Raw genomic sequence first — 27,274 nt, forward strand, 5'->3', positions numbered from 1 at the left:
ACGCTTGCGACAGCCATGGGAGACCACTGCCGCCTTTAGACGCACAGACCACCGCTACTCCCGCGGTATCTCCGCATCGCATTCCCAGACACTTTACTCTGTACCATCACACCCAAACTACCTCGCCATAACCTGACCTTACCCATCGTCGGGTCCTCTTATAGCGTATTTAAACTTTTATTCTGGGGTATCATTATACAAGGCAAAAGATATGGCCGACGCCGGACAGCAACGACCTCTCACAGCTTTCGCTCCGCCGCCTCCTTTGTGGAAACACTTCACGCCGGATAACCTCAAAAAGCTAGACCAGATCAAGAAGAATGCGTCGAAAAATGAGGACGGGAAACTGCAAAAGAAGAAGTGGACGCCGGCTGAATTGCAGGCTTTAGATGTACCACCAGAGCTTCGTTTTCTGATTCCACCAGAGATACCCAAATCAGGCCATTACAGTGTGTTTGGAGAACTACAAAGCGTAAGCGCATTAACTGTTCGTGTCTCTCGCTGAGGATCATAGCTTACAAGCGATTGCAGCTCTCAACAGCTCTCCCCTCCCTCCAAGATCAAGGCATTACACAGCTTTATCCTTCCCCGCCAACAGGTGACGCCGACCGGGAACAATCCTCAGAACCCACCCGGCCACTAAACCACGCGTATTACCTCCTCAAGATCAGCAAATCGTTGCTTCTAAACTTCCTGGAATTTGTGGGCATTCTTTCGGTAGCTCCCGAGCAGTTTGAATCCAAGGTAGAGGACTTGCGCAATTTGTTCATCAACGCGCATCATCTTCTGAACCTGTATCGACCTCACCAAGCGCGGGAATCGCTCATTCTCATGATGGAGGAACAGCTGAGCCGTACCAGGGAGGAGATTCAGCAAATGGACAAGCTAAAGGAGGAAATTACTGGAGCCCTCGATCAACTGAAGAAGGACGGCATTGACGTGGATGCAGCATCCGTCGAAAGCCCTGACAATGACACAAAGAAACCCAGTGTTTCAGAAGAAAGAGTGACCGGAGATTCGCGATTGGTCTGGGACCTCTTGGATGAGAACAATTGAGGCTGAAGTTTTGGTCATTATGAAACACTTAGTTCCCAGCATCTCAAGCGTCCAATACCATGCTCTTCGTGCATAACAAGTCAATTGTTATAGCGCTAGCTACATTGTCTACATTCGGAACCCACACAAGCAACAGCAAGGGATGCATCATATGAGCCATCAGTCCAATACGCCGTTTCTTTCGCACTAGTGATCAGCTCCTCGACTGGACAGTCCGTGGACTCAAAATGGGACAGTTTGGGCTACAGTGCAACATACACATACTTCGCCTCGATCAGGATCCGACATGAGATCTCGAGCATCTGTTTTCGGCGTTCTTCGAGCTCCATCTCCATCTCCACTTTACATAGCGGAGTATGGTTGATCCGGGATGGTCACGTGTGGCGCTAATTACGCGCCTTTAAAATCCCACCAAATTTTGCCGTGACGAACATTTTCATGTTGACCTTCATCCATACTTCGACATGACCAGATTGGTTACTTGAAATACTCTCATTATGGTCTTTTCTGCCTGGCTTGATGATGCCTAAAGGATTGAACTGTTTTGAGTGTCCCCTGTTCACCATTTTCGACACATAATTACTCCGTGGGACTTGTAATCAGCTTGGTAAGTTGATACTTTTTTTACTTAGTCTCCCTACTATGATGATTGATGCCTATTATTCTTTGTTTCAACCCCATCTGAGAGCACAGAAGTGCTTTTTGATTATATCCGCGCATCTACTATCTGAAAATTCAAGCTTTAAAGCTTGATTTTGAAATACTTGTTCTGCAAAACATTGGACATTACGCGAACCATTTGCTGACTGGTTTCAAATAGGTTCTCCCAACGATCACATAGCCATTGATAGTCATGAATATACACTTTTCAGTTCACATTGTATAATCTATGTTTGCCTTTGTAGTCTAAGTCCTGTAAACTCTAGCGTCGCAATTGTGGCATCCCACAAGATGAAAATGAGTAACCCACCCAGTCGAGCATAGTGCCAAAGCAGCAAAACCACAACACAACCACACGATACCACCGTTTTTCAACCCAAGTACTAGTAGGTATATATGCGATCGGACTCCCGAAATACAGGGAACCACAAGACAAGACAACAGAATACCCCTTAGCCAAGATCCAACACCCATACGTACCATGCATACCAACCATAACTTCAAATCCCATAAACCCCGTAGTCCAGTCCGGTCCCTGAAAAAATACCCCTCGAACACCTCAACACAAGCCCATTCTAATGAGAACCCTCATTCCACGCTTTTTCAATAGCACAAGTAGCAAGTCTATACAACTCGGAGACGAAATCAGCCACGAGCTTGATATGCACGATCTCGGCGACTGCGAAGGGCTGTCGCGAGAACAACCGCTCCATCATACCCGTTGCTGTTCGAAGGAGGCGCACATCCTTTGTGGCCTGTGGGTCGGATGGGTTCTGAAGGATGTTGCAGAAGATTGCGAGGAGGGCGGACATAGGGTAGAAAATTAGAGTCCTAGGTGGTGTTAGGTTAGCATGGAACCGTGTGTGTAGGTAGGTCGTGCGAGACTTACCAGAAAATGCCGTCGACAAGGACGTGCTCCGCTGCTTCGATGTAGAGGAGGGTCGAGCGACTGGCTTCGACAGAGAGCGCGAGACTGGAACTCACGCCGTCCATCATGCCGCCCTGGCCTTTGGCCCAGGATTTGCAGCGGCTGCTGGACTGATGAATGATGGTCATGCAGAGGTGGTAGTTCAGGCGTAGCATGACAGAGTGCATGCTGACGTTTGGGTCGGGGGTTTCATGGGAGAAGGACAGGGTTGGTCGCCATTCGAGGGGGATGGACATTCGCCAGCGCTCTAGCTCGTCGTCGAGCTCGCGGATGTCTTTTAGAATCTCGGCGTCGGTTTTCTTGAGGGCTTTGAATGAGTAGAGTGCGCTGTAGGCGCGAGACTTGATGATGCTCAGACGGAGGTCGACGGGGAATAGCGGATATCTTGTTATTTCGTATGTTCGTAGTTCCTCCACGCAATGATGTACCTGCATGTCTGCGTATAGCTGTTCCACGTAGCCGGGTGGTAGTGTTAGATCGCAGTTTTCGTCTGTGAACATCTGAGGTTGGCCGATCCGGATGCAGACATCTTTCTCGATGGTGAAGCCAAGCCAGAAGATAATTCTGAGTTGCCGTTGCACTCGAGAGCGACGGCCTCGGGTGGTTTTTATGGGATATTCGGCTTCGTCTGGATAGGAAGTATGAGCACCTAACATGAATAGCATGCGTGCTGCAAGAGTGCCAAAGTAGTTTGCGGATTGCAGGTTACCGGTGATTAACTCGAACAAAGCCTGATTCGAAGACCCATATCAGTTATCAAATTCAAGTAGCAGGGAACGATAATGATCAGATGTATGACTGATGGTAGAATAGCTCATTTGCCAAACCAAGTCGACGGAAGAGGTGTAGAGAAAGTCGTCAATATCATGTAAAAGCTTACCATTGCTGTAATCGCCTGGACACCATCCAGTGTTGGAGTCCCCTGCAGAATTTGGGGCACCAAGAGATGCGCTTTCATAAAGTATTTCTCGCCATCTACAGGCGGGGGTGTCGGTGCGGTCACCTCATTACAGGGGTTCATGATAAGAGACGAGAATGCCAGAAAAGCAAAGATGCAGCCCCTTAAACTTGACTCTGCATAGCAAGAATCGGGCGAAGGTTTCTGATAGACGGCATCAATGGTCTCCTGGAAAAGTTCGTAGTCCACAATGGGAAATATGCTCTGCATAAGTGATAACCGATACCTTTCGAGATGAAGCTCCAAGACCTTTCTATCCGGAAGATCAAATATTTGCCCTGTCTGCAGATCGTTGAACATTGCATATGAATTCAATGCACGCTGTTTCTCCCATGGAGGCCTAGTAGGACTTAGCTTGTCGACGTCGATTTTCTGCCCAGTTCGCGATTGAACCCATTCCTGGCCCTCCGGTAACAAGAATGGGATACCTGTAAGCTGGCTCACAACGCTCAACTCTCGTCCTGCGAAATGAAGCGGCACCGAGGACGGTAGGGACGATTGGCCGTGGGATGGCCCAGGCAACTTTATCTCGAACCCACTCGGTCCAGAGGAGGTAGGAGACGCATTAGCCGCTAGAAGGGGAACGGTCAGTCCTACGATATATGCAGCTGAGGATCAGGCAGACAAACTGGGTTCTCTGAACAGGCTATCTGTTAGGAGTTTCTCTATCCGGTCGATGCGCTCGGCTAGGCCGGTAGATTTTTGTTGACTGCAAGATTGGGTAACAAGTTAGTGTCTTTGAGGAAATCATGAAATTTGGTTTTTCCTATGGCATACGTATTTGCATTTGTCTTATCTTTTCGTCTTTTATGGATGACTCGCTCGAATGTACATGGGATATTGTGGTGACTACACCAGTTACACTGTGGCACAGCTGCGTCGCACTTGATCTGTGCATGAATAAGCATTATGCCCACAGCCAGGGACGCTGCAGTGATACCTTTCTTTTATAACATGCGTCACAGGCTCTTGCTGTGCGCTTCCTCGGCTGTCGAGTTTCATCCTCCGACCTCTCGGCGGACGTTGGAGACGGATACATCGATAGTCAGCCTCCACAGAAACTAGCGGTATGATCGCTCAATTTCGTTAATTTGAGAGGCGGGACCACAACGGGGGGGATGTGAATAGAAAGTCCGGCTGCCGCTGACTAAAGATAACAGAGGCAAAAACTTCATTAAGGTAGTGAAAGCGGTGTTGGGAGGTACTTGAATGGCAGATCTTTTTGTTTTAAAGCGTTTTCTATAGGGGGATCGATCTATCATAGACCGGGGATTTTTCTCTCCGTGGCCGAACCCCCGACAAGGTCCGAGTGTTAATGATGACAAGAGTCGAGACTGGATTTCATCGATCTTCAAAACTTCAACGACGATCTTTCCTTACTAAGCGGAGATGGCCTAGTTAGAGTTTTAGTTCACGAACTCGTTAGCTACTATACTTTTATGTTAAATCCTACTAGAATATGTTATTGGAAATAAGCACAAAGCTTACGTATTGTGGATTTGTTCTTCTTTCTTTTTTTATCAAGATCTAGAAGCATGAAAATGAATAATCGTAGGGTTTCCATAACATGGAATACTTTAGTATTTACCTCTATTTATCGATATCTAGTAGGTCTTTGGAAGATCAGCAGTTACTAAACTTTTGCACTTATCAAAGACTTTTATCGGGTTGGATTCACCCCAGATGGCAAGCGGCCGCATGCCCCACAGTGGCCCGGGCTCATGGTAGCATTTCCTCGATACTAGGTAGTACCGTCCCAAAAATCAGGATCGTTCGTTCCCCGTAACCGCCACAAGAACCTTACTATTGTCGACTAATCCATGACATCTATTTAGAATTGACCAACTGTCAGATGGTGTGTAACTATCGCAGGGATAAGATTTTACTAAGCTTAGATAACCTAGTTCTACTTAAGGTATATATAAAGTAAGACAGGAGGCGTTCTAGCACGTTTTCCGTCCTCCCCTGGTTGCGACCCCTGAACAGGTTACTAAGCCACTAGCTTTAGTAACCAGTTACCTAGTTCACCTTAGACCGAGGTGACTTAAAGCCTACCATACTACTAGTAGGTGGGTATACATTCAAACTACCAGTCCAGTATACATCCCGAACTCAACTCTAGCGGAGATGTAACGAACACAAACGTATCGCGCGAATATCTGCAAAAGGCCAGCCTGCAGCGAATGCGATTATGGTATCAAACGTTGAAATACAAAAACTATTCGGAAATATGTCCCCATAAGGCCAGGCATAAATTTCGCGCTGGAGATCCGAGGTTAGCGTGGAGTGATATCGGACATTGTGTGCAAGATTTGCTCATACTGTACAGTCCGGTCGCTGACTACCGGACAACGCAACAGACTATTTATAAGAATCAGACGTGATGCGTGGTGGGGATATGATCGGTGTAATGACAATAGCAGCCTGCCTCAGCGTGAGCTGCCAGCAAGCTCGTCATCGTCGGGCAAGTCCTTGATGACATCTTTCAAGATTTGGATCAATTCATCAATGTCCGGTCGATCTGCCGGTTCAACCTGCAAACACTTCCGAACGACATCCTTGACAGGCGCACTGATCGTTGTGGTAGCATCTTTGCGGGATTCATCGCCAGCTTTGCCCTTGCCCTTGCTGGTACCCGGTTTCTCATCAGGGAATCGCCAGTCTCCACCCAGGACGCACATACTTAGACTACCACCGGTCTCCTCGCTACGTGCCTCAAATGGGCTTTTGCCCACCAAGCAAGCGTAGAGAGTACATCCCAAAGACCAGATATCGACTTTGGTGTCAATTATGGAGCCGGTCTTCACGTCGAAAAGCTCCGGTGCTCGATATGGCATCGTACTATGTTCCGCAGCAGTATCTTGGACGGCCAAAGCAAGTGAACGCGAGGTGATAGCAATGGGGCTGGGGGCGAGTGAACCGAGATCCATCAGCACTGGTGTTTGTCCGTCATCATCAATCATGATGTTGCCTACTATCGTTAGCTACGTGGCCGAGCCCACGGGATGGGTAATGGGAACCTTACCAGGCTTGATATCTCTATGTGCGTATGGGCGCAAACCTCCATCTTGAACGCCTTCCTGACTCCTTGTAACCTCGTCATCCATCAATGGTTCGTTCTCAGAATCTTCGTCATCTGCCACCTGGGTTGCTCGGCGCTTGGGCTTGCTCATGCGCATTGACGTATCTGCCTCTTCGCCTTCCCTTCTTGCAGCCTTCGCCTTGCGAGTAGGCCCGGCACCGCTCTGGACACGATATTGATGCATGGCCCGGAGCGCAGTGGCGACACCCAGCATCAGCACCATTAATCGCTTCTCCGGAAATCGAGTATGGTTGACTAGATTGGCATTGATGGCATCCTGTAAATTCCCTCGTTGATAGTAAGGTAGGAGGATATAAACAGTCTTAGACCCGGCTTCTCCGCCATCGGAGCGGAACTTCGAGCCTGACTCGGTAGACACGGAGTGATCAATCGAATGAATGATATTGGATTGTGATGCAAACAGATTGTAGGCCTCCACTTCTTTTAGTGCTTGAGAGACGGACTCCTGACCAAAGGGACATCGGATCTTTTTCAGCGCAAACAGCTCGGACGTTGCTTTGTCTTGGACTAGGTACACGTAGGAGAAACCACCCTAGCATTACGTCAATAAAAGCCCAATGAGCTAAGCCTGGCTTGCTCCTTATATCTTACCTCGCCCAAGAGACGGAGCATTTTAAAGCTACGATTATTGATCTTAAGCTGCGGCGTGCTGGGGAAGCAGCACATGCAATCGGTAAAGTTATACAGGAGGTCGAAGAAATATTGCGCCATTTTCGGTTTATCACACTTGTAACATCCAGCTGGACTGCCGAATCAATGTGCACTCAATGGTCTGATCTGTTTTGTCGTGGTGATGAGTCTGTTCCAGCGCAAGGCCAGCCGGCCGTTTGAATGCGAGCGGATCCGGGGAAATTAGGAGAGGAGAACAGGTGCGGCAAGGGAGAGAAGGCCGGTATGCAGTCGAACGGCAAGGAAGGCAAGATCGGTAGATTGTATGTTTTAGAATGAAACGCGAAATGAGGAAATTACCACTAATGGGGTGGTAAATCTTGTTTGATAGTCCCACTGGTACGGTTGAGAGTAAGCCAGAGAGATAATGATGAGGTGGAAGATATGATGAATAATAAGGCTGGGGCGGCTGTAGTAGCCCGTGCAACCAGTACACCTCGTCACAACTACCGAACGCGCAGTACACAGTATACCAAATATACATCAACTACGCTCCCCCTTAAAAAACCAAGGCTGTGGTGTTATGTATATCAAATACTGTATTTGTGCTGATGTTATGTCAAGGATGATAATCTGGCCAGACAGTACTTCATTGAACACATTACTCGGGGAAAATATTAAGAGGTATTGATAAATCACAACAATGCCAGGCCTGAACAGGGCCAGACAAGTCCAGTTTGAGCAGAGTAGTAAGTACTAGGAGATCTACTGCTTTTCCATGTTGACGCAGTACAGTCCAACTACTACTAGTAGTACTAGTAAGTACTGTCAATGTACCCGTCAGGACATGAGAATCATAGGCATCAACTAAACGGAGTAGGCGGTCTGCGCCAAGATCCCTGAGGCTTGCACTTTGTTGCCTGAGCAGGTGGTTTGTTGTATGTATTTTACAGTAACTGGCGGTATGGCCACTCAACACCCATGCATGGGTGGAGCACAAACCATGGTTCGTTCGTGTGGTTGTTTATATTTGCTGCGATTATCATTGGAACTTACCCCTGGGATGCATATTGATAATTCTGGGGATGAGTTGAAACAGTTTGTTTATACATTGACTCGAGAGAAATTGTGTGGCGATCAACTCAATTCTTTCTCCTTCGGTGGTCCCCTCGCTGCCTGACCAGAACAGGAGGAAACCAACGCAGAAAATCCTCCGACCCTCTCAAGTACTAGTTCGCTCAGACTATCAACACTATGACTGCCCGTCTATGATCAGTCACGCAGTTACCTCCGTCTTCGCAGCTTATCCCTTCCTTCGATATCGGACTTGTTTTCTACACTGAGTCCTTCTCTCAGACTTCGAATGATTTAATATCCCGGTTGCCATCCTCCCCCTCGTCCCCTCGGTCAAGGCCAATCATTTTCTCGACACCCTGATGGCACCCCTCGACGACATCCAGGTCGGTGACCTGGTAAACGTTCCCGGGGGTATGTATGGTACCATAAAGTATCTGGGAACTGTGGCTGGCAAACCGGGGAAATTTGCTGGCATTGAACTGGCAGCTGAGCATGCCAGACGAGGGAAGAACAGCGGTGATGTGGACGGGAAGAAATACTTCACAACCTCCGCCCCCGGCTCAGGCATCTTCGTTCCCATGAACAACAATAAGTACGTCACGAAACGCTTGTCCGCTCCTAGCATGCCCAGTGTAAACCCTCCGACTCCCTCCCGACCTGTCAACTTCAGCAAATCCGTCGGCCCGGGCCTGAGCCCCGCGGTTCGAACTCCCCGTCCTATGAGGCGGCCTTCACTTCCTCGAGCCGAATCTCCACGTGGCCCGCCGCCCTCCAAATTGAGTCTCACTGGACTACGCACTCCATCCGGGGTGTCGAGAGCCCCGAGTTCGAATAGCCGTCCACGGAGTCCAGTCAAAGCCCCGTCCCGCACTTCGACCAGCCGACCGCCCTCTCGCCTGAGTGTAGATGATGACATTCAATCTACGAGGTCCTCGGATATTCAGCGCAAGGCGATGGCTGCGGAGGTACAGGAGCTGACCGACCAAGTCAGGGGTCTGGAGAAGCAGCTCCTGGACCGTGACAAGCAGTTGGATGAGCAGGCAAACACGTTGTCCGAATTCCAGAGAATGCTAGAGGAGCTTGAGGGGTCGGATGCCATCTCCATTCGCGCTCAGTTGCGTGATAAAAACGAGAGGATTGCCCAACTGACGACGGAGTTCGACCTCCATCGGGCCGATTTCAGGAGCACTCTGGATACATTGGAAATAGCTGCAGCCGAAACTGAGCGGGTATACGAACAGCGTCTAGATGAACTGATGCAGCAAAACAAAGAGCTGCAGGACCGAGGAGAAGATGTCGAGGCCGTTGCAAGGCAACTGAAGCAGCTCGAAGAGTTGGTCTCGGAATTGGAGGAGGGTCTGGAAGACGCGCGCCGTGGTGAAGCCGAGGCGCGAGCAGAAGTCGAGTTCTTAAGGGGTGAAGTCGAACGAACGAAACTCGAGTTGAAGAAGGAGCGTGAAAGCCCTTCTCATGCGGTGGGGGATGGACAACAGCATTCAAGGGAGCTTGATCAGAAGGATGACGAGATCCGCGGTCTGAAAGCTATTATCCATTCTTTAAGTCGGGGTGACCCCAATTTGCATGCACTTGAGCCAAATGGACTCGGAGGTACTCAGCCGGAGTATGATTCAGAGCATGTAGCCCACTTGGAACGGCGGGTCGAGGAATTCGAACGCATGACAGAACGGAAGACTTTCCGTATTGAAGAACTTGAGCATGAGCTTCAACAGTTACAGCTCAATGGTGACAATCATCATCGCAACCCCACCACCAATGGCTCGCACGCCTACCACAAATCCTCAAGCTCCCTCGGAAAGATCGGCGGTGAGCATATCGTCAACCATGCCCATCGGTTATCTGACCGCACTGTGGTCCCAGGCGACTGGCATGATCAACCACAGCATGATGACCAAAATCAGGCTTACCCTGGACGACTCCGTAGCGCTTCGGAGTCTTCTCATCAGCGACTGGAGACCATGCACGAATCCGATGCCCGGTCTGATGATGGGGCTTCCTTGTGGTGCGAGATTTGTGAAACTGGTGGTCACGATATCCTGAGTTGCACGAATATGTTTGGCGCCGAGCAAAAGAACAAGAGCAACACCGATACTAAGGAACCCTCTCAAGACGACTCAACTGATGAAAAGTTCACACCAGAGACATCGCCAGCTCCTGAGTCCGCGCAGTCTAGTCATGAGGATAGCACCACCCCTCAGAAAACTGGCCGAGATGTCGTTTTAGAAGGGTTGAAAGGAGTCGCGACGACATCTTCCATGGCTCCTGTAGCAGGCAAAGCGAGCGGAGCAGTTGATGAGTCGAAGTGGTGTGCACTCTGTGAAAGGGATGGTCATGAAAGCATCGACTGTCCATTTGATGATTAATGGGGTTAGGTGGTTAGAATACTGGTGTATGAGGTATATGATCCAGGGATCAGTTCTTTCTGTGGCTTGACACGTTTCTCGCAACTGTGATGTGAGATGACATTCTGATCGGTTAGCGAGTCCGTTCCTGATTTATTTTTAATAATGGGTTGGACACATTTTCTTCTCTTGGATATGCTATACACTGTATTATTCCGGGTCTTTTGTTTTCTCCACCCTTTCAGTTGCTATCCTGACTCTTTTATCATATACCAACTTAGTTTGTGTGAACCTTACAGAGTACCCCGATCAGATTTGTTCAACAGCATGTTCTCTCTCTATTGTCATATTGAATTTTTATTTCACTCGCAGGTGTCACTCGTTCTGGTATTTTTAATAATCGTGTACCCTTGTGTCTCCAGACCCTTAGAGCTGGCCACTCTTCCTTCTATTCATTGTTCACATTCTGTTTCCTGGCATTCCTTTTACACGTGGTCAGCCTCAACCTAATCTAGACAAATACATCTTCATCAGACCCTCAAGGCAGGCCGATTCCCTCACATCGTCTAAGAAACGAGATTCAATTACCTACCTAGTAGTAGACTAGGCATACGTCCAACTACCCTACTAGATGAATCAGTCTCACTTGATATTATACACACTACAAACTCAAGGAAAGCATCAAGGACTTGAAAATAAGCTTCTTGAAATTCTTCCACGATATATACTATAACAGATACAGGAGTGTCAAGGAATGAAGAACTTGGGTCCAATACTCTGTGAACAGTAGCTATGAGTCGCTTATAACCGATTAAATCAGGTTAGGTAGATTCCAGGAACCCTTAGTTAATTTACAATCGATACGTACCCTTATAGAGTAACCAAACCTGCTTCACCTATACTCTTCTGATGGAGGGACCCGCGATTCCCAGCGAAAGACGACATTGACAATGCAGCGACCAAGGGCAGGAGGGCTCTTAGTGCATTCCATAGTGGTATATGACTGCATGTCGATCTAAGCTACCACCCCGCATACGATAGCGATGCTACTGGTTCGGTCTAAGGACTCAAAGAAATACAGCTTTCTCGGTTTCTGTGTCTGCATCCCAGGGTTGTTGTCGCCTACTTCTACGTTCCATTTGCCGTGGTGGCTGGTTCTATGCGCTGCGCACAGAATATCGTTCCCGACTCGTCCATGAGCGTCCGTGGTTTCGATGCCACCATTGATCATCAAAGCGATCAGGCATGACGGTCTGCTTCATCAATCAGCTCCCCAAGTTCTCCTCTGAGTATTGTCGGTTCTGATGTCGCGAACAAGTGTAGGCATATTCTAAATTAGGGTAGTTTTTGTTCAGAGGTACTTAGTGGTAGAACTTACTCCAACCCGAAATAACAAGGCAAGATATAGTTGTTCGAGAAATGCCAGTTCCTATAGGTACATAAGCAATCCTTCAGCTCTTCCATGCCCTGTATTATTCTCTTTTAGTCTACTACCGACACCCAATCACCATTTATAGTCAATTATCATCATAATCATCATCGTTATATGTACCCCGTAAACTCTACATGTTACATCATCAAGTTACTCTGGAAATCATTCCAAACATCAACTACTCAAGGAACCTGGGTGGCTGTACCAGTTCCCCCTCTTGGTATTTGGTTTCAGCAACAGTACCGCAAGCCTTGCACGTCCGCTTTTCCTGATCCGCGCCAAATTCTTCAACAACTTCTTTCACCTGCGTTCCCAGGTCCGTGCACACAAAACGCTTCTCCCATACAGTCTCTCCACAACTCTTACAGTACCACCGCAGAATATCAACTGCACCTTCAGCTCTGGGCTGCTCCATCACAACACCCACGGTATCCTTGAACCGTACCGGACAGTGAGGCGTATTGGCGGGTAGCAGAAACAGCGAACCCTCGTGGATGGGAATGTCTTGGAACGTTGGGGGCGAAGAGGATGTATCGACAGTTCGGAGAAGCATTGAACCTCGATACTGGTAGAAGAACTCTGGGGTTGTATTAATGTGGTAATCCGTGCGGGCGTTGGGACCGCCCACGATCATCACTGTGTAGCCGGCTGTTGCCGGGGAAGAGGGGTGATAGACACAGTAATTGTTCACTGGTGGTTGGAGAAGGTGAGAATTGGCTTCAAGCCTGTAGGTGCATGGTCAGTTCAGTCATTGTACAGTTATGTAGCTTCTATTGGGTCTGGTCGCATGTTGTGACGCATTGCGGGGGAGGGGCAATGAGGACAATATATATGGTTGCGCATGGATTGAGAAAGTACCATTTCGGAATGTTCAAGGCCGGGGGAAGCATTTTGAGCAAATATTGTATTAGCACGATGCACCCTTCTCAGTCTAAAAGACCGTCTTGCAAGTTTTCAAAGTTGAAAAGATCGGCGGAGGGGTGAAGGCGCATAGTTATCATTCGACATTGATAATCAGGCTCGGAGATAATCATTTTGCTTAAGCCCGGGCATCATTGCGGAACATTATTACCCCGACAGATTTTCTCCATTCGCTTTTTTTGTCGGCTCAAAAGCATACTTTTGATTGCGACATTGCTGGCCCACGACGGAGATATCGCGAGTCTTCAATCAAATAATCATGGCCACTTCACAGCCCCCTCTCCGCTTTACCGGTCATAAGAATTTTGTGTATCGTTTGGTTTTTGCAACCTTGACTGGCCGCACGGTGCATATCTCCCAAATCCGCCCTTCATCTCCTACCAACCCTGGTCTTGCTCCGCATGAAATTTCCTTTCTTCGTCTCCTAGAGGCTGTCACCAATGGCTCCCAACTTGAAATTTCGTATACAGGAACAATTGTGGTTTACAAACCTGGTCTTATTACTGGAAGTGGTGCAGGAGCAGGCAGTGGTGGTGTGATCAGACATGAGCTTCCAGCAGGTTGTAATCGCGGTGTGAGCTACTACCTTTTGCCTCTTTGCCTTTTGGCTCCGTTCTCCAAGGCTCCTATAAAGGTTCTCTTTACCGGCCCTGGTGTGATCACTTCATCTACGCCAACAGGTGATATGTCCGTGGACAGCGTGCGAACCGCGATCTTGCCGCTCTACAATCAATTCGGCATATTCAACAACATCGAACTTCGCATCCTACGAAGATCTAACCCTGGACATAACGGCCGAGGAGGTGGTGGAGAAGTTCAGCTGGTCTTCGGCCACCAAGTGCGTCTCCCGAAAACTCTTCACATGATGAACCCGGGTAGAATAAAGAAGATTCGCGGTGTGGCCTATGCCGTCGGTGTCTCAGCTTCCAACAACGCGAGAATGATCGAAACCGCTCGTGGTGTTCTCAACCCACTTGTACCGGATACTTACGTTTTCTCTGATGTGTCCTCCGCCCCGCTGATTCCTGCCCCGGAGAAGAACAATCCTTCGGCTAAGAAGAAGATCGGTCTTGGATTCGGTTTGTCGCTTGTTGCAGAGTCCTCGACTGGTTGCCTCTTTTCCGCAGATGTGGCATCCCCGCCTTCAGGTGGCCAGGCCCCTGAGGATATTGGAAAGCAGTGCGCTTATCAGCTGCTTGAAACCATCTCGAAAGGTGGTTGTGTTGCCCCCGCTGCAGCAGCTACCATGTTGGGTCTTATGACAATGGGCTCCGAGGATGTTGGCCGGCTTCAACTTGGCCGTGATGTGATTGCCGACGAAGGTGTAATCCAGCTGGCAAGAGACTTAGCAACATTTGGCGCACCTGGTTGGGGTCTTAGAGAGGCTGCCGGAGAAAATGAGCGTGGTGACGTCGTTGTCAGTGTGGTTGGACGGGGTATTGGAAATGTTGGACGAAAGGTTGCTTGATTGCGCGCTCACGGTGCGAGCCTCACTTTGATTCGTGCAGCCATTCTGGTCAGCTGCTGCAAGTTTACATTCATCGATAACTGGAGGTTCAATAGCTAGGTAACAGCCTTGTTTCAGAATTCGACCATTTGACAGCCGATCGACATGAAACCCGACCTTGGTACCCGAACGGCGTGGATCCTCACGGCGTTTCATAATTCGCGATCGCAGGGAGGCCGATTACACGTCACTTCTTATCTCTACAAGTGCCTGACCTCGGTAGTCGGACGGTGGGATTTGAAATACCATGCGCTTCTTTTCACCGCTACCTTAGACCTCCGCCACGTGTCTAGGGTCACGCCAAGACAACAACTGTTTTCCACACCGCAGCCGGCGTTCTGACATTTTCGCTTCACATTCCAAAGAGATGTCGCCCCTTGGATGGGCCCTTGCAGTTTCATGAAACGCTTAGTTGTTGTATTTCAAATGATACCCACTGTTTTTCTGGTGCTTGGAATGTCCACCTCACCGCTGAGTGTCTACCCCATAGTGGGTATAGATCTCGCAGTTTAGGGCTAGGAGTATGTTGGGCTTTGATTCTGGTGATCATGAGTCACACCTCGTGGAGAGACTGTTCCTGAAACCTATGTATATAAGCGGCATCAATGGAGATCTTATACTTTTACTTCCCCTGCTGTATTGTCTTTCACATGACTCGTCTGAGTCTATCACTTTCATTATGTTTCCTTTTCTTCTTTTCCTGATGTCTGCGCAATCGCCTCGAGTTAACCAACTCAAAAGGCAGCTCAGCAACGAACCGGAGATTTCTTCTCACCGATTACGGCGTAAGCCCGGCTGTCCGTCTGCCTGACCACGACAAGGGAGCGGTGCCCATGGAAGTTTCCTTCTTGGTCATTCCATGATTCTTTCACAGTCGGTCTGAAGAAGGTTATAAACCACTCAAGGCCTCATTTGATATATTCGGGACGCTTTCAACGCCATCCACCAAGAGTCAGTCGCCCCGTTTCGATCGGATCTATGGCCCTCTATTATCTACCCCTCAAATTCGAAGATATAATCAACGTATGATCCGTGAAGAACATGGAACCCTCAGCCATGTCCTGCTGTGTTTGACCTTCGACACCCACCTGGAAGTCGCCAGCTCAACACGCCCTGAGTCGCTCCTTCCATATTAGGAAATGCGATGCCACTGAGGAACGCACCACCACCACGAGTCCACTTCCGAGGCCCGTATCGTCATTCAGTCATAAGCTTCGTCACAGTGTTCCCAACGCCACCCCCTTGCTTCCCTCTTCCCCTCCCCCCTCGTGCCTCGTCCTCGTCCCAGCAACTGTTACTCTTCCACACTTTGCTTCCTTCACACACCTGGCTCTAACATAGAGAATCATTAGGGAACAGTGCTTGTAAGTCCTCTTCGAGGTACCAGTCAGCATGTTCCTTTACTACTGATCAGACAGGACGACCGAATATAACTCATATTCCATGTTAACTCACCGTCGTGGAGGTTTCGAGTTTCATCAAGCTGGCCTGCTGGTAAGTCTCATGAAGATGAGCGCCATTGCTGACGACGCCCTCTTCGGCTTATAGGCGACTGTTTACTTGCTTGGAACTGGATGAGACTCGGTCCTTTGATCTGCTCGACATTCATCTTGACTCGACAATCACTCACCAGCCGAGATCTGAGCTGCCTCACCTCCCTGAGCATTATGCCTGGCACCGTGGGCAGGTCCAGTAAGTGACAGAGCTTGTATGCATACCTTCCCTCGATGCACCGTCCTTTGATGCTGACGACTATTGTAGGCTGGCTAAAAAAAGCTTCGCCCGCACCGCAGGCCAGCTCCCCACGGGGACATGCTCTTGTTCGTACACACCCCCCTTACTGCATGACATGTTTCTAACCGGGTAGCTAGGGGACAAACGCCCAATCAGCTTCATGCTCATATGCGTCTTTCTACGACTGACTCCTGCCTCCTTCACCCTCCACTTGCCTTGCACCGCGGGCAGGCCCAGTAAGTGACAGAGCTTGTATGCATACCTTCCCTCAATGTACCATTCTTTGATGCTGACGACTGCTGTAGGCTGGCTAAAAAAAAACCACCCGCTCGCCGGCATAACCTCGCCATTACGGAGGCAGTGAGCAGGCAGACGCGACTACATCCTGATCCGACTTCACGACATTGAGCCATGACACGCCTTCGGTCACCAGAGAACAGCCCCTCCCACTAGCTGCACCGTGGCAAGCCCAGTAAGTGACAGAGCTTGTAAGTGAGGCCTACGTCTAGTGCTGGGTTCCTCTACTGACTGGGCTCTTCAGGCTGGCTAAAAAAAACCCCCGTCACACCGCAGTGAAGCGAAGTCCATTGCCGGGAAATGTAAGTTTGGCCTTCTTGCAGGCCAACTGCGTGTCTTACCAGTGACTCAGACACCGTGTTGCCCTAATGGCTTTCTCAACCTGTCCCACCACAACGCCCTGTGCGTCCATCAATTCTTAAGGCCGGTCACACCACTTCTGAACGAACGAATCAACCAAGGTGACCGGAGATATGAGTTGGATAATCTGGCTGGGGGATGTTGACATATTCCTGTCTTGAGGGTTTTGTAATTAGTTCTCTGGTTGTACCTTTTGTGTTGTCACTCTCTTGTTATTCCAGTCCTGGCCAAGGTTTTTACCCATAAAATGGGAAGTTTCCCTTGGCCTCGCGGATGCAACCGCAACCTGAATAGGGGGACTGGCTGTGATATCAATCAAATCCATTCAAATGACGAGGCATCATGTTGTAGGGGTGTAGGTGATTACCGTACTCGTAAGCACGTTGTGGATTGCGATAACAGTTTTCACATCGTCACATTTAGAGCTGCTACGATAAGAGTCTATGGTCATGAAGTCCGGGGAGCAACAATTTTGTATGAAATCAGATGACATGGAGTTTGCCTCCTCTTGCAGATGCTTACTTACCTATTAATGGCTGTTGACTTCGTCGGTTACCGGCACACTGGTTGACGCCCTCTCCTTCTTTTTTCTCTCTCGCCCGGAAGGCATGCCTTAACCAGCATTCCCAAGCGAAAATGGTCATTGATAATATCGGTGAAGCTCGCCAAAAAGTCCATTCCCAGCCACCCAGAGTTTTAACAACGGCAAATCTACCCACAACCGCGTCTTATCCACACTTTTGTCTTTAAATAGCTTTGGTGGCAGTCGCCGCGTCACTGAAGCTATCCAAGGTTTACTCCACCAGCATCTCCGCAGAGAAGTCGCTATAAATAGTCGACACGGACAAATTTAACCATAGTACAGACGCCGCGTTTAAGACAGCGGATTCAATTATCAATTTACATCACCAATGTTTGGCTCCTAGTTTGTACCTTGGTGACTTCATTGGTGCCGTGAGTGGGTTTGAGGTTGGGATGGGATGGCTGGGACGTGGATCCCGACAAGGAATCAAGCTTGGCTTGATTCTGTGGTGGGTTCTTTCTCAGGATGTGAGGCTGTTAGTGGTTTTGTGATGTGGTTTTGCTCGTTGTCTGACTTGGGTTTTGGGGTTTAAAACTCTGTAGTCGATTGAGCGGTATAGTTATTTTGAGAGTTTGGGAGATGGTGTGAGCGCTACAGAGTAGTATATTTGGGATTCGGAGATATGTGTGTAGTGCTCCGTAATTTGATTGAAACTGCAGCCGTCGTTACCCTTGCATTCATTCATTCATTCTTTCATGCGATTAATAAAGGCGATATAATAACTGTAGAGGTATGCTAAACGTATGGCATGAAGGGCTTCATATATAATGTCTGAAGCATATCCCAAAGAGGAAACGAGGGCCTCCACCAACGGGGATTTTCTTTTGAGATGTCGGAATAGCTTATGCTTAATAACACGGATTAATATGTTGAGATGATAGAATTTCTTGCTAGGGTAGTCATGAACATGGAGGCGTTCACCGCATAGTTATATACTGCGCGCATACATCAGTCGCAAGACAAAAACACCTGCAGCGGAGATTAATCGATGTGTCATATTGCTTTCCCCTCGCTCAACCGTTCTACCATCTATCTAGGGATTCATTTGAGAAGAATCTGAGCCAAAATGGCCTATTACGCAAATTTGGTAGTAACAATATCCCCTAGAAGGACTCGCAATTCGCTCACGATGAATCATTCAACTGCCAGCTCACTGGTTTATGTTAGTTTCTCCGTAGAGGAATGCTAGTAAATTATGAATAGTATCCACTAAATTAAGTGTCAATCCAGGTACTCTGTACAGCACCTGACAAACAAAAAAACAAAAAAGAAAAAAGTCTTCAGTTGGGTCCTGAGGAGGCTGGCAAATGAATGATGCATCGGGCAACAACCTAACAGCAGACTAAAATCCTTAGTGTCTCCGCGTCCACCATTCGCATTCTCCCGACCCTCCGGACGAGCAAAGCTGTCTGATCCCCACAGTGGCTCGCGTGAGGCTTTCGTCGCATCTTGAAAAGAGTGAGATGAGCTGTCCAACTGGTCCATGGACGATGGGGAACCGGTCATGAATACAGAGTATTGGTGAGAACAATGGAACCGAGTCCACAACGTTCGGGAACTATTCGAGTAGGGGACCCTCGATGCCACGATGCGGTCCCCTCTCTCTGTGCCCACTTTCCGCCATGCATCGCATATTTTTCTAACAAATGAGAGACACCGAAGGGCTGACTCACTTGCAGATGAGGAAATCCAGTGGCTGGTTTACGGTCTGCTATGTGATAAGAGGGGAATAATCGCTGGCAATCGCGACAATGTTGGCGGTCAATCCACCCTGCAAAACCCCCTCATGGATGCACACGTAGCAGACTATCCTTGACCCAGTTGGGGCCGGTGTCTAAATTTTTTTTTCTTGACTCTTTTGCGCCTAGGGTTGTATTGCGATGGAGGGATAAGAAGGCGCATTGCGAAGTGTAAGTCGAACGGTCAGGGTGCGCCGGGCAGTTTGGTATATATAGACTATATCATTAGTGGAAGCGCTTGAATTTTGAACATCAACTGTGTGGGAGTCTTACGCTCTCTTTCCTTTCTTCTACCTTTTGCATTGTCTTCATCTCAGTCTGATTTCGTTGTATATTCTTTTTTATTTTTTTCTCTTCGCGTGTAGAAAAGTTACAGCAAGCGTCCATGGATAACTATCGGGATTACAGCAGGTGAGTTGACTTTTGGACATCATCAGCCGAACAATTGTCTCATTTTGGTTGCGTCCTTTCTTCCGTTCCCTGCATCATCATCAAGAGCGCAAATTTTCTTTATACCAACCATGACAGTATTGCCACTGACCCTCCGAGTTTCTCATTGGGATACAGTATCGTCCATTCACCGCCATTCACTTTCCTGGTCGGCGCCAACCACACCAAGTTAACCGTTCAATCGGGACTCGCCCGTCATGTCTCCCAGCCGTTGGACCATTTGATGAATAGTGGGGAAACCCGCGAATCGAAACATCATATCGCCGTCTTGGAGGAGGAAGATGTAGAGACCTTTGTCGCCTTCTGCGAGTATGCCTATACCGGAGACTACAGCGTCCCGGGTCCGGACAATCGTGAGGAGTACCAAGAACAGGTCGTGAACAACCCGTTCAAGGGTGTGTTCTCCGGAGAGCCTGTCCTGGCGCAGCCTGACCCCAAGGCCAGCGACGAGGCCGACAAGGGCCAGAGCAAGACGAGTGAGGAAGTCCAGCCACAACCGGAGGAACGGGCGCCGCCAACTCCAGAGCCAGAAAATCATCTGGAGGAGAACAAAGCACCAGAGGAGCCTTTAGCAGCTCCAGTTGAGCCACCACAGGAACCCGAGCCTGTCCTCGAGACGGCCCCTGAAGAGCCCGTTGATCAGCCTCCTGCGACTCCCGCTGTCGAAGAAGGTGAACCTGCAGACGCCAATGAGGGCGCGGGCTCCGGCAAAGGCAAGAAGGGAAAGAAGAACAAGAAGGACAAGAAGAAGAAGGGCGCTGCTGCCACGGAAGAGCCCACAACCAACCTAACTCCTCCCTCTACGCCTCCGCCTCAGAAATCGGAGCAGGTCGAGAATCCTCCCCTGGATGAAACACCTGCCCCAGCTGAGGAATGGAACCAGGCTCAGGAGCCTTCGGATCCCCCGGTTGATGCAGAGGCCGATGCAGAGGCCCCCCAGCCGGCTGAGCCTGTTCAGACCGAGGTTGACACCTGGGAGGAATCTGCTCCCACGCCGCAGGAACTTGAAACGGTCGAGCCTGAAAGAACGGACTTGGAGGCCGAGACCAAAGAGGAAGAGAAGGTTCCAGAGGAACCGAAGCCATCACACTTTCGGACCAACTCCTTCATCGACATGTCTTTTGCCCGGCAACGCTTCAACTTTCAGCATGATTCGGGCACCAACCTGTGGGATGAGTTTGCGGCCATGGACTATCACGACCCTCGACAGACCCACGGAAACAGGCCGCCAAGCTCACTGTCGTACTCGGGCTCGACCAAGGGTGACCTTCCGTATCTTGTTTTCCATGCCAAGCTGTATGTCTTCGCCACGCGCTTCTTGATCCCTGCCCTTGCCCAATTATGTCTCCGGAAGCTCCATACAGATCTCCTGAACCTAGGATTCCCCGAGCATCCAATAGACTCTCAGGATGAGGAGTCATTCGCTTTAGCGACCACTAAAGCCAGAATGATCCTCGACCTCCTCGACTATACCTACAACAAGACCACCCGTCTCGAGCCAATCTCCGCTATCTCAGCCACTCAGCTTCGCGACAACGAGCTTCGGAGATTGGTTGTACACTATGCAGCTTGCAAGATACGGGATCTGGCGGAGTTCTGTCCTCCCGAGGAAAACACTGCAGGCATGCCCTACCCACATAAGCGTTCGGCCAAGGGTTTGCGTCCCCTCCTCGATACCACCACCGAGCTCGCCTCGGATCTGGTGTACCGTATGATGTGGTGAAATGATTGATATGATATGACTTAATGGTTCTTTTCTGTCCCGTGGTTATTGATTGAACTTTCTTTTTCGTTAGCTATTTCTTTTGTTTTCTTTCTCGCCTTCTCGCCCGATATGTATATCAAAGAGCGCACACGCACAGACACAGATCAAACACAGACACGACCTTTACGTGTATGCATGACTTGGAGTATGAATAATGACCGATGTGGATTGTCTCGGAACAAATGGGTCGCTAGTCTTCCTGAACCTTCTGTTATGTTTACTCATCCTTCCGCCTGTGACGAATTTCCTTGCGTGACCCAATATTGAATGATAATTTGTTGCAAGCCTTCCGGTATGGACGATCATAGATAATTACTACGTGACTGTTACATTGGGTCCCCACCTTGCCAAGGGAGCATCACCCTTTCTTCAATGTCTTATTGATCGGATCTAACGCCGTCTGAAGGCTGCTTCCGTTTCACAAGACAGACGGGAAGGTTTAGACTGTCGGTGTCCGTCGTGGATGCATCGATCCCGTTTCGTTCTACCTCCCCCATTAGGCATATGCGTCTTCATTCAATCCTTCCGCACTGATCCGAACGCATGGGATTGGATTGGATGTCCTTGGCCAGATTGAATCTGCAGCGGGATCGGTGGTGATCACATTTACTAGCTTGTTTCCCATTGACCATCCCTGTCGATATCTCCATGACTGATCGCGTCCCAGGGATAGACCAGCAAAATATCTGGGAGGGGTGGTTCCGGAATTGGCGCAGGATGACCTCGAACACAAGACCTATGGCTGCACGACAAGGCCCTCAAGGGATCCCTTTCGAGTATCTGCAGTCACACCAGACCGGATGTGAAGCGGACCCCTCTCAGCTGCAGGTTATATTAAAACGCGTGCATTCGCAGGAAGTCGGATCCATCAGACAAACGAGGACCCTTGGATTTAGCCGCGATAAGAGAAGAGCAAAACGCTGACCGGATATCCCGCAGCGCAGGAAGGAAACGCTGTTTCTTGAGAATTGATACAGAGTGCATTGAGCCCAAGAGGCATGGGTCTAGCTGTCCATACCGAGGTTCATGCGCATGAGCCACTCCATAGTTGGGAATAGCGGGCCGATGAAGTGAACCACGTCTCTCTGGCAACGCCAAGAATAGTCGGATTTTGAGTGTAGAGGTTGGCTGGGCCTTTTGCTTTTGCTTTTATTTTATTTATTTTATTTTTTCTACGCTTGCCAAAAAATGCGACGAATGCTCTCATCCGTAGGCGGAAGGACTGGCGAGGGGGTTGGTGGAGACGATGATCTACCTGTGCTCTTCTTGGAAGATGTTGCTTGGTCTTGGCGGGTGCATGTCTGTGCCACCGCAGTTCTTGGTACGAGGCAATCGACTCGATATAGAAGATAGATCAGAGATAGAAAGGTAAGACGATCAAACTGGGTCATGAGGGAGTGGGGGAGGAGAGGGGAAAGGGAGGCGGAGCTTGGGGTATGAAGTTCTTCGATTTGAGGGTCAACGTCCGGCAGAGCTCTACTCCGCAAGCGAACGGGGAGGAGAGTGGGATTTCAAATGAACTATTGTATGGCGGTTGATCACTTTTCCTGGCGCCTTTCATTCTGCCTCCTGATCGCCTCAGGGTTTAGAAAGGGGAGCTCGGTAATTGCTGACGAATCCGTCTATCATCACTGCCTTTCTTGGCTGTCAGGATACTAGTTCCTAGTTCCTATTTTTACATGGATGTCAAGTGCAGATCATGGAAAGGCAGCAACAATTCTCTCCAGACAAGAAAAAATGGGGAAGAAAATGGAAAGTGACAGGCAAGATAAGGCCTGTACGCATCATCCATAGTTCATCATTGCAAATGCTGAAACACAATTGGGTTATGCTGTCGGATAGTCGCATTATTGAGGTCAAATTACGTCGGTTGCCCAATAGTCAGATATCTTTGCCAAGAACCTCCTGCCAAGGCTCGAGACTCTTTCCATTCCTCATTGCGTCTGACTCTTCAACTGACGGTTTGTCTCTGTCATCTTGCATTCTTGTACAACACGGTGTTTGACCCTCCGTGGCTGGTCGTTGGACGATCAGTGTCCTTCGTGTATCATCTTCATTCTCGAAGTATAGAGGCGGGAAAGCGGTTCTTCATTCCTCCTCTGCATACAGAATACAGAATAGGGAGAGAGAGAGAGGGCAAGTGGAATTCCTCAATTAAATGAATAGATCACATTCGCCCAACGTGCTTGTGCCTGTTATCTATAGGAATGATTAATTATCTTTCTAGACATTATCTAACACTCCTAAACTTTAAACTCTAAATGCGCTCCCCTTTTTTCGTTACTATAATTTTAGCGTTGAGCTCTTATCTTTCGTCCTTCCTTTTCCACAAATTTCATGCACCATAGCCACCGTGAGCTTGGCAGCGGACCTCCCGTCGGTGATGTGCTGTCGATCTTGGTCTTGGCCCTCGCAGTCCTTGGGCGAGACGCTGTTCGATGAAGCCTACCGCCGCGCACGTTGAGAATCTTCTTCTTCCCAGACCTTCCGTGACATTAAAGGTGCCTGATTCGGTGATCGAATGGCCCAATGGCCATGATGGGATCCACATACTATGCAGGAATTGTGGCGAGTCTCGCCACCTTTTCTTTATTTTTATTTTATTTTGTTTTTGTTTTCGCGCTGTGTCTTAGCAAAGATCCCTGTAATTCGGGCCGAAAAGGACGGGCTTCGGCTTGTCTGGGAGGAAAACGCATGAGAAGCCGACGGTGTCAGACAAGCCGTTAAGTTCGTGTTCGGCTGGGAAATCAAAGGATAATAGATCTTATTTTCTCAACCGAGATGGGAAATCGATATCATAAACGGTTAACTAGATGGAGAACTGTATGGAGTTTTAATTATGGGAAACAATTTTTTTGAAAAAAAAAAAAACCTCTGCCTTATGAATAGTAGCATAGAGTATAGGGGAGATGGTGACACTTGCTAAACCATTGCACTGACACAGCCGACAAGCGTACGGAGTGGATCGGAGAGTGTTTTACAATGGGTCTTTTTCCTTTTCCTTTTCTTTTTTCTTTATTCTTTTTTTTTTTTTCTTTTTTTTCGCCTTGAGTGGATAAGAATGATTTTATGCCTGGTGATATCAAATCAACTGGGTCGTGCATGCATTGCATAGTCGTTGACGTTGTTGGAACTTGTTTCTACGCCGCCGACCCACCGGAACTACATAGTATATCCTCTCCTGGCCTTGGCGGATCAAAGTGAAGACGCTATCCACCGAAGATCATGAACCATTCTGGCCTTTCTCTCTACTTCCCCTGGTCATCGCTGACTTGAGTTCAATGCCGAGCCCTTGCGCCATGGTCTCTCTGCCCCTTTGCAATAATGCGATGGGCCCCTGATATGCGCCAAACATGAGCTCTTCCTATTCCTTCCGGCCCGCAGTGGGTTCTGTATCCCTTTTCTGGGACGACAAGAGTTTAGGAAAGCGGGTTTCGTCATCTCTAAGCCAACCAGCTTGATATGTATCTGGTTTCTGTTTCTTGGCCCTGCATTCCTCAGTATCGACTATAGGCGCCGATGAACATCAGCCTGAAGTCAATGATGCCCTATCATCCGCGACATGTGTAGAGGATGCCAGCACGGTTCTTATATCTAGACCGTCCCACAGCTGTAGCATCTGGCTCGATGTATCTCTGTTCTGGTCCATTGACTGCTTTCCACGCTTTTCCGAGCGTTGTCCCGTTTTCTAATCTATTCACTTTCTTTTTTGGTCCAGCTGCATTGCATTGCATTGCATGCCTTCATACTTTCATTGATCTTGGTTTAGCCTGAAGCGTCTGATCCTTTTCGTGATTTTACCTGCAGTAGTTCTTGGGTCGTTCTTTGGGTTCCTTGCACTCATTTTCCTATCATACATCAAGATATAAGTGTGTGTGATTTCCTCATCAGGCACAGTTGAAGATCACCGCCACACAGTCTGTCGTATACAATACTATCTCTCTTGACTCCTTTCTCTTATCTTCTCTTGCCTTTCTCAGTGTCACACCACTCTACCTCTTACTAGGGTCGTGCCACTGCCTATCTCATTCTTTATCGTACCACTCCACTATAGTCTCTTCCTTTGTCTTATAAGCTTCGCGCCAAGGGCACAATGTTCAACAACAACGAACACTTCATACCACCGGGTTCCTCCCATTCAGATGTCGAAATGCTAGCACCTCAGAAGCTCGAGGATGAGAAACAGCTGGGCCCGGTGGGTATCCGGGAGAGGCTTCGTCATTTCACTTGGGCCTGGTACACGTTAACGATGAGTGGAGGAGGTCTGGCCGTCCTCATCATCAACCAGCCCTTTGGGTTCCGCGGATTGAGAGAGATCGGCATCGCAGTCTACATCCTCAATCTGCTCTTCTTCGCCCTTGTCTGCTCAACCATGGCTACAAGGTTCATCCTGCACGGTAACCTTCTCGAGTCCCTCCGCCATGACCGTGAGGGTCTCTTCTTCCCGACCTTCTGGCTCTCCGTCGCAACCATCATCTGCGGCTTGTCTAAATACTTTGGTGAAGAACCCAGTGAATCCTTCCAACTAGCCCTCGAGGCCCTCTTCTGGATCTACTGTGTCTGCACCTTGCTCGTCGCCATCATACAATACTCATTCGTCTTCTCATCCCACAAGTATGGCCTTCAAACCATGATGCCTTCATGGATCCTTCCAGCCTTCCCCATCATGCTCAGTGGCACAATTGCCTCCGTCATCGGTGAACAACAGCCCGCTCGTGCGGCCCTCCCCATCATCGGCGCCGGTGTCACCTTCCAAGGCCTCGGCTTCTCCATCAGCTTCATGATGTACGCCCATTACATCGGCCGACTGATGGAGTCCGGCCTGCCCCACAGCGACCACAGACCAGGCATGTTCATCTGCGTTGGACCCCCAGCCTTCACAGCCCTCGCCCTCGTCGGCATGACCAAAGGCCTCCCCGAAGACTTCAAGCTGCTCCACGATGCCCACGCCCTGGAAGACGGACGCATCATCGAGCTGCTGGCCATCTCAGCCGGCGTCTTCCTCTGGGCCCTGAGCCTCTGGTTCTTCTGCATCGCCATTGTCGCCGTCATCCGCTCGCCCCCGAAGGCCTTCCATCTCAACTGGTGGGCCATGGTCTTCCCAAACACCGGCTTCACCCTGGCCACCATCACCCTGGGCAAGGCGCTCAACAGTGACGGCGTGAAGGGCGTCGGGTCCGCCATGTCCATCTGCATCGTGTGCATGTACATCTTCGTCCTCATCAACAACGTCCGCGCCGTCATCCGCAAGGACATCATGTACCCGGGCAAAGATGAGGACGTGTCTGACTAGACCCACCACCACCACCCTCCATTCTTCCCCATCTACCCCCATGTCCATACAGCTATATCTACATGTCCATACATTTTACACACAGTTCCTCATACTCCCTTCACCCCCAACCCATCTCACCAGTTTAGCTGTTACTTCCATTCATCAGCCCCCTCTTTCATATACCCCTTCACCCTCATGTCTTTGTCCATTGCTACCTGGCATCACCCGGCGTTAGTTTATTCGGTATATATAGCGTTGCGTTCACGGTCATGCTAGCACTCTGTTTCTGTTTTTGTCTCTGTTGTTGTTTGCATCTTTCCCTTTCCTGTCTTTCCCACAATTCCCTCCTGGCATCATCTTTCCCCTTCCCCATAGACAAAGAGATAGAAGTCATAGATTTAGAAGGAAACAAGTCTCATTATACGTTCCAAATCCAGTCCCCAAAGACTTAGTGCCTAGC

At 49.1% G+C, this 27,274-nt stretch overlaps 8 protein-coding genes across 8 annotated transcripts; 5 read left to right on the forward strand and 3 right to left on the reverse strand.

The window, feature by feature from the left end:
* Positions 1 to 211: 211 nt before the first annotated feature.
* On the forward strand, positions 212 to 1,056 carry med7 (mediator complex subunit MED7; the record flags this gene model as incomplete). The annotated part of the gene is made up of 2 exons (XM_015546806.1): positions 212 to 472; positions 532 to 1,056. The coding sequence occupies 2 exons, from the start codon at positions 212 to 214 to the stop codon at positions 1,054 to 1,056; spliced, it is 786 nt and encodes a 261-aa protein (XP_015411473.1).
* Positions 1,057 to 2,291: 1,235 nt separating this feature from the next.
* Positions 2,292 to 4,641, reverse strand: ANOM_001550 (putative C6 transcription factor; the record flags this gene model as incomplete). Its single annotated transcript, XM_015546807.1, has 6 exons — positions 2,292 to 2,547; positions 2,606 to 3,375; positions 3,525 to 4,174; positions 4,232 to 4,311; positions 4,380 to 4,492; positions 4,543 to 4,641. The coding sequence occupies 6 exons, from the start codon at positions 4,639 to 4,641 to the stop codon at positions 2,292 to 2,294; spliced, it is 1,968 nt and encodes a 655-aa protein (XP_015411497.1).
* A 1,390-nt stretch (positions 4,642 to 6,031) lies between these two features.
* Positions 6,032 to 7,416, reverse strand: ANOM_001551 (putative serine/threonine protein kinase ENV7; the record flags this gene model as incomplete). Its single annotated transcript, XM_015546808.1, has 3 exons — positions 6,032 to 6,573; positions 6,628 to 7,237; positions 7,297 to 7,416. The coding sequence occupies 3 exons, from the start codon at positions 7,414 to 7,416 to the stop codon at positions 6,032 to 6,034; spliced, it is 1,272 nt and encodes a 423-aa protein (XP_015411498.1).
* Positions 7,417 to 8,750: 1,334 nt separating this feature from the next.
* On the forward strand, positions 8,751 to 10,772 carry ANOM_001552 (CAP-Gly domain containing linker protein BIK1; the record flags this gene model as incomplete). Its single annotated transcript, XM_015546809.1, has 1 exon — positions 8,751 to 10,772. The coding sequence occupies one exon, from the start codon at positions 8,751 to 8,753 to the stop codon at positions 10,770 to 10,772; it is 2,022 nt and encodes a 673-aa protein (XP_015411476.1).
* Positions 10,773 to 12,361: 1,589 nt separating this feature from the next.
* ANOM_001553 (3-hydroxyanthranilate 3,4-dioxygenase) lies at positions 12,362 to 13,073 on the reverse strand (the record flags this gene model as incomplete). The annotated part of the gene is made up of 2 exons (XM_015546810.1): positions 12,362 to 12,908; positions 13,042 to 13,073. 2 exons carry the CDS (start codon positions 13,071 to 13,073, stop codon positions 12,362 to 12,364), a joined length of 579 nt encoding a protein of 192 aa, XP_015411477.1.
* Positions 13,074 to 13,363: 290 nt separating this feature from the next.
* Positions 13,364 to 14,572, forward strand: ANOM_001554 (RNA 3'-terminal phosphate cyclase-like protein; the record flags this gene model as incomplete). Its single annotated transcript, XM_015546811.1, has 1 exon — positions 13,364 to 14,572. One exon carries the CDS (start codon positions 13,364 to 13,366, stop codon positions 14,570 to 14,572), a length of 1,209 nt encoding a protein of 402 aa, XP_015411495.1.
* A 5,118-nt stretch (positions 14,573 to 19,690) lies between these two features.
* On the forward strand, positions 19,691 to 21,497 carry ANOM_001555 (uncharacterized protein; the record flags this gene model as incomplete). The annotated part of the gene is made up of 2 exons (XM_015546812.1): positions 19,691 to 19,735; positions 19,853 to 21,497. The coding sequence occupies exons 1-2, from the start codon at positions 19,710 to 19,712 to the stop codon at positions 21,495 to 21,497; spliced, it is 1,671 nt and encodes a 556-aa protein (XP_015411496.1). The 5' UTR covers positions 19,691 to 19,709.
* A 4,135-nt stretch (positions 21,498 to 25,632) lies between these two features.
* ANOM_001556 (tellurite-resistance/dicarboxylate transporter family protein) lies at positions 25,633 to 26,832 on the forward strand (the record flags this gene model as incomplete). Its single annotated transcript, XM_015546813.1, has 1 exon — positions 25,633 to 26,832. One exon carries the CDS (start codon positions 25,633 to 25,635, stop codon positions 26,830 to 26,832), a length of 1,200 nt encoding a protein of 399 aa, XP_015411494.1.
* Positions 26,833 to 27,274: the final 442 nt, after the last annotated feature.

Source organism: Aspergillus nomiae (assembly GCF_001204775.2).
Source record: "Aspergillus nomiae NRRL 13137 chromosome Unknown contig00012, whole genome shotgun sequence".
In the NCBI taxonomy this organism is placed as follows: Eukaryota; Fungi; Ascomycota; class Eurotiomycetes; order Eurotiales; family Aspergillaceae; genus Aspergillus; species Aspergillus nomiae.